This window comes from Podarcis melisellensis (assembly GCF_964234715.1).
Source record: "Podarcis melisellensis genome assembly, chromosome: 1".
NCBI lineage: Eukaryota > Metazoa > Chordata > Lepidosauria > Squamata > Lacertidae > Podarcis > Podarcis melisellensis.
The window spans coordinates 31,541,710-31,559,460 of NC_138528.1; the positions used below are offsets into that span (position 1 = coordinate 31,541,710).

At 41.0% G+C, this 17,751-nt stretch overlaps 1 protein-coding gene across 10 annotated transcripts in view; it reads right to left on the reverse strand.

Annotated features, from left to right (window-relative positions):
* The window catches only part of MIA2 (MIA SH3 domain ER export factor 2), a 49,119-nt gene that overhangs the window by 5,421 nt on the left and 25,947 nt on the right, over positions 1-17,751 (reverse strand). For 9 of the 10 annotated variants that reach the window (XM_081908280.1, XM_081908278.1, XM_081908285.1 and 6 more), the window contains 13 exons: positions 16,906-16,977; positions 15,797-15,901; positions 14,520-14,642; positions 12,530-12,653; positions 11,796-11,842; positions 10,440-10,530; positions 9,613-9,751; positions 7,989-8,090; positions 6,523-6,583; positions 4,712-4,747; positions 1,649-1,716; positions 987-1,069; positions 492-623 (listed from right to left, as the gene is read on the reverse strand). In XM_081908280.1, the coding sequence (XP_081764406.1) occupies positions 492-623; positions 987-1,069; positions 1,649-1,716; positions 4,712-4,747; positions 6,523-6,583; positions 7,989-8,090; positions 9,613-9,751; positions 10,440-10,530; positions 11,796-11,842; positions 12,530-12,653; positions 14,520-14,642; positions 15,797-15,901; positions 16,906-16,977 (1,183 nt within the window). The remainder of the gene's footprint in view (positions 1-491; positions 624-986; positions 1,070-1,648; positions 1,717-4,711; positions 4,748-6,522; positions 6,584-7,988; positions 8,091-9,612; positions 9,752-10,439; positions 10,531-11,795; positions 11,843-12,529; positions 12,654-14,519; positions 14,643-15,796; positions 15,902-16,905; positions 16,978-17,751) is intronic. The other variant, XM_081908282.1, reaches the window with a different exon arrangement.

Sequence of the window (17,751 nt, forward strand, 5' to 3'; positions counted from 1 at the left end):
CACTTTTAGTAGCTAGATGGATGATCAGTGTCGGCTTAAAAAATTAAGAGTAAAGTAGGTTTTTTAAAAAAGCTTTTATTCTGTTTTTGTTTTGCGTTGGACACCCATGTACTGTAATGAGCTGCAGAAACTAGGGGAAATAGACTGTTCCACAAATGGATGGACAGCACTAGTGGAAGCATAGTTTCATGATTTTCACAAAAAGCACTAGTAGGTGCTGTTAAGAATCCTTCCATGAGCAGAATACATCTTTCACATGTAAAAGAGCATTTTTAGATTCAACACACTGGAACATAAAGTCATAATGGTACTGTATACTTCTGCTTCCTGACCTGTATGCTAGAGTGAATTTATATGGATAATTTAAGCTTACTCTTAACCGGGTTCTTATTAGTATACTTTTACAGATAGATCCATTACCAAGAAAGGAGGGATAGACTAAGAGGAGAGAGAATCCATGAAAGGTAAGTTTTCAAATTTAAGAATTGTACCTCTTCCTCCTCCACCACCTGGAAGCACAGGTGAAAATCTTAAGGGGCCCTCCAATAAGGTTGGAGGGGAAAGAAAAGCTCTTGTTTCAGATGAAGGTCTGCCCATTGGTGAGGGTCCATATGGGGAGTGCTCTGGAACAGTTAAAACAAAAGACTAAAATTCACAGGTTAGAGTTAATGGGCTGACATATAGTTCATTTCTCACCTAGGTTTAAAACTAGTTTGGGACAAAAGAAAAGTCAACCTCTTGACTTCATTATCAGTCATGGAATTTAAAAAAAAAAAGTCATTTTAAATAATTTTCAAATGCTCTACAGATTGTTAATAGGAACAAAAATTACAATGGGAATGAAAATACTATATGCTGTTGCTGCTACAGGTCGATGAAATAAAAATGATCCCTGCATGAATAAAGACCAGCTATGCTTTTATACATAAATGGAGTCATGATCTCTTTACACTTCAACAAGATGCACATTTTAAAAAGTACTGTACCTCTGCCAAATGCCCTAACTGGCATATCAAGAGCATAAGGATCCTTTTCCAAACGATCAAATTTAAATTCTGCTTCTGTTAATCTAAAGGAAAGAAGAACATGTTAATCAACTAACTTCCTCCCTATTTTTTTCCAGAACTCAACTTTTCAACTGATGAAAAAGGTAAAAATCAGTTAATGAAATAGATTACAGGCATTAATTGTTAAATCAGAAGGTTAAATCCGGAGTTTTGGAGTACATTGTCAGTACAGTCATACCTCGGGTTACAGATGCTTCAGGTTGCGCATTTGCAGGTTGCGCACCGCACCGAACCTGGAAGTACCGGAATGGGTTACTTCTGGGTTGCAGCGCTCACACATGCACAGATACGCTAAATCACGCATTGCGCATAAGCGCCAAATCGCAACCCACGCATGCGCAGACGCGGCGCTGCGGGTTGCGAAAGTGCCTCCCACACGAATCACGTTCGCAACCTGAGCGTCCACAGTAATATGCTGATGACACACATCAGCCTATGCATATGTATCAATTTTTATTTTTCCAGAAAACCCACATAACTGATCACTGGTGCCACATAGTAACTGAACAATGGCACATTATTCAGTGACAACAGTACGCCAACAAAATCAAGTTCTTCAGTATGTACATTTTTATGCTTACTTTTGTCTACTGTATGCATTTTCTTCTCTTATATCACTGAGGTGCCTTTCAGCTGCCCGTGCTGCCAGCTTTAAAAATAAAAGTTCTTGTTAAATACTGCTATTCCTTAAAGCACAAGAAATCTTTCCAGTTGAAAGTTCACACATTGTTATCTCCTCTCGTAGAACAGCAGTCTATTAGAAAGCCTATGAAACAGCTTAAATGACACTAAAAGTGAAGTACCCCTCCCCTCTTGTGAGCAAAGACCATAATGCAAGACTGCTGATTTCAATGCAGTTTGCAGTTGCTGGACCACTGTGACTCCAATCAAGGGTCTGGGTGTAAGCCTGCTTTTAAATATCCTGATCTTTCTTATTCACTAGCAATTTGACCCAATGAGTACTAACAGACAAAGAAGCTTTGGAATACTGATGGTGTTCTCTTGCCCATAAAAGTTGGAGATTAATTAGCATGCTCCTTAGATGGAGTAGCTACTAAAACGTCACCCTCTCTGACACCCACAACTTACACAGAGACGGTGCTGTTGAGCTGGTGAAAACAAACTATGAGTAGGCAACATGTTGCCCTCCATGTGGAAGTCTACAATATCCAGCAGCCCATCAGTATGGCCAACAGTGCTGGGATGATGGGCAGTGTAGAAGAAGAGTTTGGATTTGATATCCCGCTTTATCACTACCCGAAGGAGTCTCAAAACGGCTAACATTCTCCTTTCCCTTCCTCCCCCACAACAAACACTTTGTGAGGTGAGTGAGGCTGAGAGACTTCAGAGAAGTGTGACTGGCCCAAGGTCACCCAGCAGCTGCATGTGGAGGAGCAGAGACGCAAACCCGGTTCACCAGATTACGAGTCTACCGCTCTTAACCACTACACCACACTGGCTCTCTATGTAGTCTAACAACATCTAGAAGTAAAATAAGAAAATTCCTTCCAGTAGCACCTTAGAGACCAACAAAGTTTGTTATTGGTATGAGCTTTCGTGTGCATGAACACTTATTCAGATACCAACAGCTGTGTACGCACACGAAAGCTCATACCAATAACAAACTTTGTTGGTCTCTAAGGTGCTACTGGAAGGAATTTTTTTATTTTGTTTCGACTACGGCAGACCAACACGGCTACCTACCTGTAACTAGAACATCTAGAAGTGTGATGTTGGCTACTCCAAGTCTAGCAGGATTAGTACAGATCAAACTAATGGGAGGAATTCAATGTTGCGCTCTTCTGATCGTTCCATCAGGGCAAGCAGTTTGGCTTGCCAGATGGAAAGATCCCCAGGAATCATTCCAGTTCTCCCACCTGCCACCCAAGCCAGTTTGAAGGGGTGCGGAGTCTCTGTGCAGGGGCCTCACTAACTGAATCCCACCCAACGGTTATTGAGCAAGCCCTCAATACTAGCTGGGACATTTTCCCTTCCCATCTGTTTTAGTGGTCCATGCTAATTCAAGCTCTGGAGGAAGCTTTCATGTGGATAAGCCTTGGATTCCGTTTATTCTCTTATTCTCTTAATAAAACTGGAGTGCCTTATAACGGGAAAGAGAGGGGTTGGGTTTATTTTTTGTCTTGTGTGAAAGATGGGTTTTGCAATCACATTTTGTTCTCCATTACTGCAATGTTATCAGAGGACAGACTGTTTTATTCTTAGATAAGAGCCGCAAAAACAGCCAAAGTATTTATTAAAATGGCATTGAAACAAGGCCAGGAGAGTGTTGCAAATCAAACATTTTAAAATTGGCATTGGGTTTGGAAGGATTTATTTTTACAAGAAGGGATTTACTGTTACTATAAAAAAAGATTCCATAAGACATTGAGGAAACTGGGCACAGCATCCATGGGCTCATATTGATATAGTCTTTTCCTGTCCTAAGCTTGTACTTTTTGAGGTAAATTAGATTCATCCAGTGATTTTTTTCTGGGAGGACGCAGGGGTAAAATATTTGTAATTTTGTCCATTTACTATATTTATTTTATCCCGATTTGAACTATAAAATGGAGATTTTCTTGAGTCAAAGTGAGAGTAACCCTAAACATTTTTTTAAGGAAAAAAAGCACTGGATTTACCCCACCTATTTTTTACTGGTACTAATGAAAAGGAGTATTTTTATGGTCCTACAATTCTGAACCAAGGGGCATGGGAAGCTTCCCCCCCCTTTCTCCATTCTTCCTCTGCCCTGAAAGAGTTCTTTCTGAAGTGCATTGCAAAGTGGCTTTTCTCCAAACACAACTTGAACTGCCACAAATTCTGCCACTGAACAGCACGCAAAGCCCTGCAGCTGATCCTACAACTGCGCAATAGCACCAGACTGTTGGAGAAAAGCAGAAGCGTCCCGTGCACAGCGGAAGGATGAGGAGTACGTACTACACACTCTATGTTGCTTTATTTACAGTTCAAAGCTGGTATGTTACAGAAAAACATCTTGCCTCTGCCGGAGCAGAAAATGCATCCTCTCTCCTCTAAAGCACGGAGAGAATCACAAACTGAAACTGCAAAGAACAGTGAAAAACAGGAAACCAGTGTACGTCACATCCAGTCTCCTTTCCCGTGAGAAAACCCAACAGTGCATTGACTGTGGAATGTAAACAACCTGTCTCGTGACAAGCACTTCGCTGCACAGAGAAGAAAGCAGAAACCAACACAGACTTTATCAGAGGAGACAGAATATACTTATTTAAAGAGAGCAAGTTTAAAAGGCCCTATAAAATATAATTTTAAAATCCTATTGGGGAGCTGGTGGTCAATAAATGAGTAAGAAAACAAACGGGGTGGGGTAGCGGCATCCAGGTGCGCATCTGGATTTATAGCAGCTCACAGAAAACCTTCAAAACAACTTTTGTCAATATAGCCAGCATAATGGCTAAACTTGGGGAGTTCAAAGGAGCAGTCTAACAGTTGTTTTGGGACAGCTGCAGAGCAAGGGGCAAATGAGTGTATTAGAAGGATCCAGGTGAATCTCTCAAAAGCAGCATACAAATATTTTAAAATAAAATAATAAAAATGCCTTTGCCCCTTTTGAAAGCATCACACTTTTCAGAAAGGCTGGCAAGTTTTTAGTATTTGCAACTTACCCAGTTATCATGAGCTTTCTGCTCATGGGACTTAACCTGTTAAAAGAGAATTCCACATTAGTTCAGAAGTGCAGAGCTCAAACCACAGGCTGAAAGGCAAGATGCATTTTTTTAATTCCAAAGAGCCACGCTAGCACATGACTTGTGGGAAAGTACAGTCATACCTCGGGTTGAAGTAACTTCGGGATGAATATTTTCGGGTTCTGCTCCGCGGCGACCCAGAAGTAACGGCGCATGTTACTTTCGGGTTTCGCCACTTCCGCATGTGCGGAAGCGGCGAATCGCGACCCGCACAGACGCAGGTTGCGTTCGCTTCAGGATGCGAACGGGGCTCCAGAACGGATCCTGTTCGCATCCAGAGGTACCACTGTATATGGCAATTCACTTTCTCTCCACACTCACCTTCTATTAATCTCTCTCCTTTCCCCACTCCATAATGTTTATCTCTGTTGTGGCTCCATTCCACAGGTCCCTTCCTCAATACTCTTTTTCTTTCACATTGCCCTGCAGTACTCTAGCTTGCTTGCTCACTCCTCCTCTCATTTCCCACCACATTTTTTCCTGCTGTTTCTTCTCTTATCTCCACTTCTTTCTTGCCAAGTTCATCCACAACAGCAAACAAGGTTGTTGTTTTTTACGTTCCCAGCATTTTACCCCAATGAAAGTGTCTCAGGCAAAAGAAAGGAATGCCATCTGGACAGATACTAGCATGCCTCTGTTTCTCAGCCGCGTGCCTCAGAAACCAAAGAGGAGGAAGAGGAAAGTGCATGAATTGACACAAGAATTCCCCCATCCCACTCCTATTCATGCTGAGCTTAGGTGGGCCTTAGATATCTCCACAAGGAGTTGAGACAGGGCTGACAAATGATTTGGCACGCTTTTGATCAAATATAAAGTAACATCTTGAGTACTTAAATACATAGCACTGGCTGGGTTCACACATGGCTTGAAGTTGGCTTATTTAGAAGCTAAAACAGCTTGTTTTAAACCAGAATATGTGGTTCATATGTAACACAAAGATATGACTAAACTCAGCAGAGGTACGACGCCTGTAGAAAGAAAATGGTGCCAAATGCAAAAAGGAGCAAATCACAAACAGAAATTTTCCTTTGCTGCCGTGACTCAAAGATGAGCCATGTCTGCAAAGGTAGAATGTTCCTTCGCAGCCACTGCTTCAGCTGAAAAGGAAGGAAGAAGGAAGAAATGGGAGTTCACTTGATGTGCTTTTGTGTTGCATCACCTGATGTCATGGGCCATCATGGACTGACATATGGGCAACCCCATCCACCTATCAAAATGGCCCACAGAGGTGGGGAAGTTTTGGATCTAGCCCACTGGATACATTCCTCACCTGTGGTCAAAGTCAATAAATCTTTAAAGGTGAGAGATGCTGCATTTAAGATATATGTTATTAATAATAAAAATATAATAACAACAAAGGCCTCAGTCTGCTATACACTTGTCTGGGAGCAAATTTACAGTAATTGAACTGAATTTTACTTCTGAGCAGTGGTTTTTTTCTGGGGGGATGCAGGGGTATGCATACCCCTAAACATTTTGTACTTCTGTCCATTTACTGTATTTATTTCGCCCAATTTGAATTACAAAACGGTGTTTTTCTTGAGTCAAAATGAGAGTACCCCTAAAAACATTTTATAAGAAAAAAAGGACTGCTTCTGAGTAAACATGCTTAGGACCATGCTATAATGCTGAAATCCTAAGCAAGCATTCTTTGAAGTAAACCCAACTGAAATCAGTCATAGTAAACATAGCACATGTACTAATTTAGAAAACAATATATATATAAATACCAGATTCTCATAAGAGTGAACTGTTTTTTTCAGTTCTTCTTCTAGTTCTTCTGCTCGTTGTCTGTAATGGAATTATACAAGGATAATTTTGCACACCAGATATTATCACAAGACCTTAAGAAACATTGAAAAGTATGTCATTTTAAAAAAAGCAACAACCCCAAACCTAATCTAACTGGGAGCCCTACTGAAGCAGAAGGCAGAGCACCAGTTAGGCAAGAACAGATAGCCTTTGAAGCAGATTGGAACCTGCCTGCAGAACTATTCCCTTTTGTCAAGCTGCCTGCAAAATTCTGTTGTTGTGAAAGAGACAAAACTGGAATTGAATGGGGTCTCTTCCAATTGAAGCTTAGCAGCCTACATTGATTTACAAGGCCCTGGTTGGGGGAGGGTATTAACCTGGCTATGTTGAACCAAAGGCAAATTGTTCCAGAAGCTCTGCAAATGTCATCTTGGTAGTCAAGATAACCCCACTATTAACTGGCAGCTATAGCAATGAGCTCATATATGTTTATATTCACTTGTTTTGTCATAAGCTAATTTGCTTGCTATGATGCTATCCTTATCTGTGGGCTTGGAGTGCTGGGTTCTGGGCCCAGAAAGGGCATCTATCTGTAAGACTTGGGCATTTACCACCTATGCCCTCATCTGGTCAGGTGGAGTGATGGGAAGTCCTGGCCGAGAAACGTATGCTGCTTTGTCTATAAATAATGTATGGATGTTTGTGTGGGTGCAGACAGCCATCTCCTTACTTCAATGTCAATCCCATAAAGGCTCGAAGACCTAGCAGGCTGATTTGCTGTAAGTCTGCACCTTTCTTTTAATAAAGCACTAGAACTGACCATTCTGATGGTTTTGACATCCTTCTTTGGCATCTCTGCACCCAACCACTCCCACAAGCCCTTGTTTAGAACGTTGATGCAGAAGGACCTCCTCCACTGATGCAGAATGGACACTAGAATATCTAGCACCTTAAAAAAGGGATAACCTACCCAGTCAATCTGGTGACTGTCAAGACCCACAAGCTCTGCAAAGCTACCTTAAAGCTGCCTGCCCCTTAGAGGAAGTTCTGGGTGGGTTCCGGAGAAGCATGAGCAGAACTCCAGTTTCATAACAGGGCTTTCCTGGCTCCTTAGGATGAAGGGATCATCTAGAACTGAGGTGGGATGGGACACAGTGGGCTCCAGAAGGATGGAGGAAAGCAGCAAAATCTGGTGAATTGCCTTTCTACTCAAGGAAGATACATTCAGATCCAAGCCTCTGATAACCACTCTCTCCACCCAAAACACTATGAGAAGGGGCTTGAGTCAGTTGTGATTACTGTAATGGGGCTTCACTGACTTGATTAGAGGTACTACTCCACAGGACTCCTCTGATTTTTCAGAAGTTTCAAGATGCTAGGTCTAATTCTCCACTGAATTTTGTTCATTCAGCAGAGGAAATTACCAAATGAAATCCATAGTTACCGATAACGGTTCACTTCTTCAGCAGCATGACTGATTGTCTCATCAACTTTGGAAAGCTTTTCTTCTTTCTGCAAACGATCTTTTTCTTCTACAGTTAATTTCCTTTGAAAAATAAAAGAAACAAAGCCTTTCATTAGCCACAACTCAACTGTTTTCTAGTCATTTTAAGAAAACATCTACAAAAAGCTGAAGCTCATTTCAAAAAAACAAACACTGACAATACAGTAATTTCCATTTGCCCTAGTCGCCTGATCCTTAATTATAAGCAGCTTAAGCAACAATAAAAATGGTGTTAAAACCCTCAATACATTAAAGGTTGTGCCACCCTGCACATACTTAAGAGGGCTTCTCAAGGTGTGAATCAGCTAACAATCCCTGTCAGTAGAAGCCCTGTGCAAATGGGGCTTCTGCCCGCCCCCCATGCAAATTGGCTAGGGATGGAGACAACATTGCATGTGGGTAGGAGAGGAGAGATCATTCCATCTGGCAAGCTGCAACACATGAGCAGACAGAATGTTCAACACAGCACCACCCTCACTGAGAGTTCAGAGCAAACATGCATAGGACTGGGCTATAGCAGAACTTGCCAAATTTACTCCTTGAAGGTTGCAGCAGTAGCTTTGAAAAATGATTTGTGAAGAACTTGCCGGTAAATATCTGCTAACAATAGTAACTGGTCCCCAAGAGAAATTTAGTATTGATGAAGTGCTAGCACCCCCGTGATCAAAATGATCAGGGGATAGGCCAACTCCAATCTCTCTCACCACCAAAGAAACACAAATGAACAGCAGAGAACCCGCACGAGCAACACTGACACCAAATCCTACATACATTAAGCAAAATAGAAACATTGCCACCCAACCCCAACCCCACCCATCTTCCCCCCCTCCACCCCTTATTTCCCCCTAACGTCTCAACAGATGAAACTGATTTGTAAAAATCTTACATGGAAAAAATACGAGAGACATTACACATACTTCTGTAAAACAAGAAAATCTTTAATAATAATAAAAAATGATCAGGGGATCTTAAGATAAAAGAATGAAATCAAGGAAGAATCTAAAAAAGGGAATACTCAAGTTATGGGTGACTTCAACTAGCATCATACAGACTGGCTACATATGTGTTCCAGCCATGACAAAGCGGTAAATTATCTAGATATCCTAAATGATGGTGTCATGGAACCAACCAGAGGGGTGGCAAGCCTGGACTTTTATCCTGAGTGGTGCCCAGAACTTGGTACAAGATGTAAGTGTTGCAAGCCAGTTAAGTGAAGTAGCCATAGTGCTATTCATGCACATACAAGAAAACGGCCAATTGCCAAGAAAATCCAGCACAGTCACATCTGGCTATGAAAGAGGAAACACTCCCAAAATGAGGGGATTGATAAAAAGAAAGAGGGTCAAATCAATCCAAAATGCTAGGGAGTTGTTTAAAAACACAGTATTAGAAAGCCTATGAAGTGGTAAACAAATAGACCAAGAAGTGTAAGCAAGGTCCCAGTGCCAGGACAAGAGTATAATTGTTGAAGAAACATGGCAGGCTCCTGTTACATATAACATCCTATTTCTGTTATCTAAACAAAGATTCATGTATCAAGCAACAAATCGACCACTATCAATACCTGTGAAGGTTCATTTCATTTTCTTGATACAGCTCAGTCATGACTTTAAGCTTTTGCTGAAGCTTCTGAACTTCGCTTTCAAAGTGTGTGTTTTCAGAATGCAACGTGACATGTTCCTTTTGTAGATTTTCAATGCGCTCTGTCACAATTAAGAGTTAATTACAATTAACTGATATGTTAAACCCATACAATAAAGGAAACAAAGATTGAAGACTGAATACAGTATTCTAACACTGAAAAGAAAAATGATTTCTGAAGGGGTTTGGAAGAGACGTAAAACCTCATTATGTCCCTGTACAATAACTCCAGTCACTTTGAAAAATGCTTTGAAATCCCACTAAAAGGATACATTCACCCCCTTTCACATGGATTTGTGGACCAAATTTTGTTTTGATTTCCTTCACAGGACAAATATGTTTGGACCAAATGGGCTGAGGCGCAGACAGGAGGGAAATAAGGCACAGGACAGCTTTACCATAGCTAAATAGAATCCTTTTTAATACTAATACCACACGTCAGCATCAACAGTTTCCCAGCTAACAAGCCCCGCATCTCAATCTACTAAGATAATGGCAATGTAATGCATAGAAATCCAGGTTTTGTTTTTGGTGTCTTCTTTGGTGTCTTGTAAAAATTGAATTCTTCGTTTTAATGGTTTTTTCCAAGATACCTTATACTTCAGAGAACCCTGATCATTTAAGAGATTTCTAATTATCTTTACAGCTTCATTCAGTTAAAAGTAAAGATTTTCCTAAAACATTAATGGAAAACAGCTTTCTTCTTCCTTTTAAAAAAATAATAATTAAAAATCAAGAATTCATCATTACCTGCAAGTTCCTCTTTTGCTTTGTTTTCATCTGTTAGCTTTGAACAGATTTGATTTACTTCTGATTCCATAGATTTTAGACAAGCATTTAGCTATATCAAGGAAAAAAGATAAATTATTTCAAATCGTAATTGCAAAAGAAGCTACTGATGCACATTTGCACTTCTAAAACAAACCTTTATCTAGTTCTGGATCACTTTCTGGCTGCAATGCTTATTTATGTATTTGATTTTTTTCCCCACCCCACCATTCCACCAAACCACAACAGAAGCTGGTTTCACATAGTATATCATTAAAACAGCCATTTAAAATAAATATAACAATCACATCACTACATTACACTAAGAATATATCACAGCAAAAACAGTAGGTACCTAAAGGGAGGTTGTGCACCCATTGTTAATCAAAATCATGTGCCAAGGCAAAGCCAGGAGCATTCTATACTTGTCCTGCACCCACCTAGCCAAAGAAGGCAATTGGTTGATGCTCACTTCTTTAATGAGTTAAAGCAACAGTGGGACCACACACACTCTCCCAGAATGATGTGCCCTCATCTGATGGGAGTGCACACACACAACCAGAGACTTTTCCTGCACACATGTTGTTGCTGCTCTTCCCTCTTCAAGCATCTCCTTGTTCTAAAAAACAGTGGAGCAGGGGATGGCAGGGATTGGACCGGCCTGCCCCTCGCCTGAACAGCCTCTTTCTCCGCTTCCAACGTGTCCTGCACCCCCACTTCTGTCTCTGACTCCCCCAACCCTTCGTCTCCTCTTCCCCCTGCCCTGGCTCCTTTCTCACAGGTGGCACCAAACACCATAAATCACTGGGGAGCCCCGCTCCTGGGTCAGTCTCCAACCCCCTTGCCTCCATCACACACACATCAGAGCCCTGCCAATCCCTGGCAATAGTTAAGCGATAGGAGCACCCCACTGCATTATATATACCAAAGAGGCACACCATTAAAATAATTCTTTGGCTTGAATCCAGAGTTCTTATGAGCAGGACTCTGCTCATAGGCTGCTTCTGCTGTCGGAGGCAATTTTCAGTGATTCCTCCTTCTCCCAGCAGCCCCTCTGGGACAGTGTTGGGAGGTGGTACAGTAGAAGAGCAGAAATTGAAAAATCAGTTAAAATTGTCTCTCTTTCTTCTCCAGCAGGGATCTCAGTTCGAACTCAGCCCATTTCATGAATGAAATAAACTCTTCCATTCACAGAAGGGCAACTCTGGATCCTATCATTCCAAAAAAGCTTGCAGATATTTTCTACTGAACATTTTTTTTTAAATTGCTTTAATCCCCCCCCCCAAAAAAGGCTTTTATAAACCAGTAAAGAAAATGATCACAATATTAGTGTATTACCTTCGCAGCATAAATCAACTTCTTTACAGTTCGTTTTTCCTGATCATCTGGTTTAAGGGAAATGAAGAGAAGGTGAAAAAAACCCAACAAATCACAGACAACTTTTTCTTTCGTTATTTATTTATAAAACACAGTATTGCCTTTTAAGTGGGAAAGATTTCTTTTGCCCAATTTTTAAAAACAGTTGTATTGTTTGTAAGAAGCAGTGAGTTTGAGAGGGAGGGGATAGGGACATTATTCATCTAACTGTGCTTTACAGAAGCAGTTTTTCTGAAATGCGTTTGAAATGTGTAATCAATCCAATGCGAGAATTACACCCCTCAGGCTTAAGTTCCTTGACCTTTTCATGTGGGCTGCTTATCCTCAGGCTAAGGACAAGAAGGAGCAGTGGTTGTCAGACCAGTTTGTGCTTTGTCAAGTTATCCTGGGGTTAGAGTCTCAACAACTTGGATTGTCTTTTTCTAAGTTTTTTGTTTTTTAACTTCAGGGGTTACATTGAGCAGTCGGCTGCAGCACAGAGAACTCTAGCATATGTCAACATAAAGCTTTGGTGAAAATCCACTTTATGCAATAGGCTATTGCCTATTAATACCTATGCCATAGATTTTGTTTAATTCCTTGTATGTAGTTGATTCACACATATTAAGGGGGAGAACAGGTGACAATTCTAGAATTTGAAAATGAAATCATTTCTCTTTTCTTTCCCTTTCCGTAGGAAATGAACAATGATTTACCTAAGTGCTCCCCATTTTCTGTTTCAGTCTTTATATCATTATCCCAATGGTTGTCTTCAGCAGCAGAATGTTCATCTAATGTACAGCTCCAGTCTTTCATCTTCAGCAAGCACTCTGTCAGTGACTATACCATATTTATAAAACAAGATGCACAAATGAGTCCTTGGCTCTTCACAAAGCAAATTCGTGATTTTATTCATTTCATATATATTCAATAAACCTATTTTCATATCGAGTGTTTTACAGGAATAGTTCCTGTTCCGTGTGGACTACTTCTAAGAGAAAAACTTTTACAACAGCATGCATTACTGTGGTAGGTAGACCTCTTGCAAACTCAATACAAGTAGAATTCCAGAACCCCAAGTAAAGTTGCAGGCAGGTTTTTCTCTCTATCCAGCACCGCAAATCTGTATCTGACCACTAGCTTCCTTGGTCTCTGAAAAAGCCACCTGAACCTCCACTGAAGCAATTTGGAAATTGCCCTTTGAGGAATTTGGAGGGATGTGGATAGATGCCTAAAGAAATCAGTGAAATACAGTGGTGCCTCGCAAGACGAAATTAATTCGTTCCGCAAGTCTTTTCGTCTTGCGAGTTTTTCGTCTTGCGAAGCACGGTTTCCCATAGGAATGCATTGAAAATCAATTAATGCGTTCCTATGGAAACCGAACCGCCTTCAGACCAGGTCTGGGGACAGTCTGTCCCCCGACCTCTTCTGAACGCTGGGGGGGGGGCGGACAAGGGCTTTTCTTCCCACCCCCAGCATTTTAAAAAAAACCCGGGACAGCAGAGGACTTCTCCGCTGTCCCGGGGTTTTTTAGAATGCTGGCGGGCGGCAGCGAAGCCCGGGGCGATTTAAAAGCCTCCGGATGGCTTTTGAAGCCTGCCTTCAAAAGCCATCCGGGATAGCGGGAAGCGCTTCCCTGCTATCCCGGACTGCTTTTAAAATGCTGGCGGTGGGGAGGAAAGCCTTTCAGCCCCCGCCGGCCTTCCTGGACCTCTTCTGAAGTCCGGAGGGGGGGGAAAGGCTTTGCTCCCCACCACCAGCATTTAAAAGAGGTCCCCGGAGATTTCCCTATGGGCTTTCGTCTTGCGAAGCAAGCCCATAGGGAAATTCGTTTTGCGAAGCGCCTCCAAAACGGAAAAACCCTTTCGTCTAGCGGGTTTTTCGTCTTGCGAGGCGTTCGTCTTGCGGGGCACCACTGTATTATGATCCTAGTTTTCTGCCTAGGCCTTTTCTCCCATTCACTTACACAAATGGAATGCTTGATATGAGAGGAGGGAAGACTCCAAGAGGTTTAAGCAGATAACCCTACAGCTCAGCCAATTAAAAAGGGCTTAGCAATTTGCCAAACATACCAGTCTACCATGCTCCCTCCTAGAGCTTTGCACCAGTGACTCCCATAGGAATCAATGAAGCTACAAGGCAACCAGTTCCAGGCAGTGTTATCAATGCCTGAGGGAAGCATGTGTATCTCTCCAAATATTCCCAAAGGGAGGAGTGCAAACTGTTGTTGAGTGGCAGGATTTTGAAGCACACCAAGCAATACTTTGAGGGGGGTTGGAGGGAGGGAATTATATACATAATAAAATGGATTCTCTTGCAACTCCTGGAATTTCCCCTTTCTTTCTCTCTCTTTCTCCCCTAGAATTCAAGAACCCTTCCTGCTGTTTTAAAATGTGATGCAGTCTTCCCACGATAAGAGCCCCAAAATAAGTAACAAATTTCCTCCTGTGTGCCAGGTGACATTAGGCATGCACAGAATTCACACATGTCCATATGAATAAAGTAAAGCCAGCGTGTAGTGGTTAGTGTTAGACTAAGACCTGGGAAACCAGGTTTCAAACCCCCATTCGGTCATGAAAGTCAGTGAGTGACCTTGGGCCGGTCCCTGCCTTTCGGCCTAATCTACTTCACAGGGTTGTTGTAGGAGAACCATCCTTTCAGAAAAAAGTTGGGATATAAATATAATAAATAAATCTTTAATTTTACCTTGACTTGACTTTCTTTGTTTTTAAGAGTCTCCTCCATACCTGCTTTTGAGGTTTCTAACATTTTTGCTTGTTCATTTAACTCACTTAATTGTTCACTCTGTCCTTCAGCTTCTTTTAAGAGCTGGAAACAAAAGTTAGAAAGTTCAGTACTTAATTTATACCAACCAGTTATTAGAATTTCATAATATTTAATTCTAAAAGGTCTGGCCTAAATTCTCAACATTACATACAGCAAAATTCTGAATCTTTTGTATTTTAACTGACATTTCATATGTTCTAATTTTTGACAGCTGTTCTTTTGCTATACATGAAATTTAAAATCATTTTTATTGAACTTTTTCTGTTTTAAAAAAGCAAGGGAATATATGATGTTGCATCCAATTGTGTCTTGCACACTAATAAAAGACTTTTTGATCTGACAGGACCTTCCATCAGTGGAACAGGAAGGGAGGCAATTTTTCAAACCTGCCCTACGAAATCTGCTTCAGAATGGTTGGGTGGTGGGAAGCCCTTAGAATAGTGTAAGAGGGCAGAAGGGGTCTGCAGGGAGGAAGGGAAATCAGCAAAACTGCCTTCCTTCCCATTCTGCTAATGGAAGGCTCTACTGGAGCAAAGAACTTCCCATCAGCTTGAGAGTCACAACACAATATAACCCAGAATGTTCTGGCCAATATAGAGCTAGAGATTTAAAGTATAAAACCTGACTATGTGGAACAAGTCCAGCTTTCATGTTACCAGAACGCAACCCAAGCCTATGATTAATCATCCCCAAGCTGGAAATATGAGGTGAATCCAATCTGCAGCAAGACAAGTATTAAAAGCTGACTGAGATAGTAGCTCAGAAATACTGTCCTGACATTGTCCCAGGCACATCAATCTAGAAAAGCCTCTATAGGGAAGACAAAGAGAACGAAGAGAGTTCTGAAGGAAACACACCCTCCAAGACCAAAGAGCATCCAACCACTCTGATGGCAAGGAAGCAATTGAACCCCCACCCCACCAAAAGGCCTGAGTCTTAATAAATGCACTGAAATGCCAAGCAGCTCGGAACATCAAACCACTCATAGAAGTTGCAACTGATTTAACCCATGGAAGGCAAAGTCACAAAAATTATAGCAGCCTGTGGGCTATCACACTTTCCCTCCAACTTTCATTAAACTACATAATAATTTAAACTGGAGCCTTAACAATATTTTAAATCATAAATTATTCTAAAGTGAGGATACAGTGTTCCTAAAAGGCACTCTATAAAACTATGCAGTGTAAATAATATACCTGTTTTTCACTTTCATGAAGTTGGTTGTTTTCAGCTATTGCATCTTGGACAGATGTTTTCAGTCTCTCTCTGTTGATCTCATATACTTTTAAGGTAGACTTGGCCTAAGTGAAATAAAGCACAGTGAAGCTGCTAATATAAGTGTGTGTGTGTGTGTATATATATGTATATATATATATATAATTAATATAAGTATATACATAGAATTGCATTTACATTTTTTTGTTATTTCTATCAATTCCTTTAGGTATTAGCCTTGTTACAATCAATTCCTCCTAATACCATATCATAAAATTATGTTCCACTGAGTGATACTAAGATATACTGTGGATGAGGGCAGAGAGATATATAACTATGTTCACAGAACCCATCTTTCCCCTGCCAAACACACGATGCTCTCCAAAATAAACAACAGGTACGAACCTTTCTGCTCATCCTGCAATCCTCTGAATATGGGGCATAGATGCATGCAATCCCAGCACCCCACCTTCAACAGCAGTAAATTATATATATCATAGGCATGTGATCTGTGCACCAAAAACCTCTCAGTGGTCTGGGGTTCTAAAGCTGCGAGTCATTCATTTAACTCTGCATGCTGATTTTTGAAAGATATTTTAATGAAAAATAAAATAAAATAAGCAAGCAGGGCTTTCTCCACTGACAAATACACAGTTCCACCTGTCAAACAGCACTAGTGACGCTGTATGTACACCCTGTGTTCTAAGTGACAACAATGGAACCTGGTTGCTAATGGCACAGCAGCAGCTTGTGGAGGTCCCCCCCGCCCCGCCCCACATTGACATCACTGATGCATAACTGCTCTGGAGAACGTACAAGGCAAAAGATAACTTTGGATTAAATTATTTGCAATGTTGAAATAAATTAAAAGTCCTGAATTCTCCTACTAGAATGCCAAATTACTGCAGAAATAGGCAAACCTAATGGCAAACCAAGAGGAATTCAATTTGTTTACAAGAAAGAAATGTCTAAACAGAGCAGACATAAAGAACTTGTGTTCAAGACTAATGAAAAATGTTGACAGTGAGGTCCAAGATTTTGCTGTGGTGCATGATGAAACATTTACATTAATATCTAAAGATTGGCTTACTTCAGCTACTTGCATTTGAATAGACTTTGCTTCATTTTCTAAGGATTCCATTCTTCTCCGTATTTCAATCAACTACAAAAACAGTAAAATAAATTTATATAAAACACTCTGGTTGATACTGCCTTGTCAAAACAACTGTGAACAAACACTGTATTGAATTAAGATTTAAATACTCTATTTCTCAAGGGATCACCTGCGACCATTTTATTTTCAGCTCTCATTGATAGGATACTATATAGATTGCAATAAAATATAAGTGACACTCGTTGACTTAATCCAGCCAGGCTGCAAAGAAAGAGTTGGGAGTGCATTCTAAGTGTTGTCACAATTCTTTCTTTGAAATTGACAAGTGCACAGCCCCTCCCATTTGTCAAACGGCCCATGTGGCTATTGGGGCATTTCCCCACCCCTGTTATAAAAGATGCTTTAGAAAGTTGATCAAATAACTTCTAAAAGTCAACTGGCTCTATCTACTGTGCCCCAAAGGCAAATGTCTCATTCTCTATGAAGGTATTCTACGCACATTTGTCAAGAAAACATTCAATTCTATTAGCTTTGCGATAATGTTTTCATTCTGAAAGATCTTCCTACTCTTATACATTCATCTAAACAAACAACACTGGCACATGGAAACAGGAAGTCCAATTAACTGTAGTCCACGTATGATTCTCACATAATGCTGAATACATGTGAGAAAAGTCCCACTGAATTCAACTGGACTTTTCCCGATGTTCAGGAATTAGGTAAAGGGACCCCTGACCATTAGGTCCAGTCGTGACCGACTCTGGGGTTGCGGCGCTCATCTCGCTTTATTGGCCGAGGGAGCCGGCGTACAGCTTCCGGGTC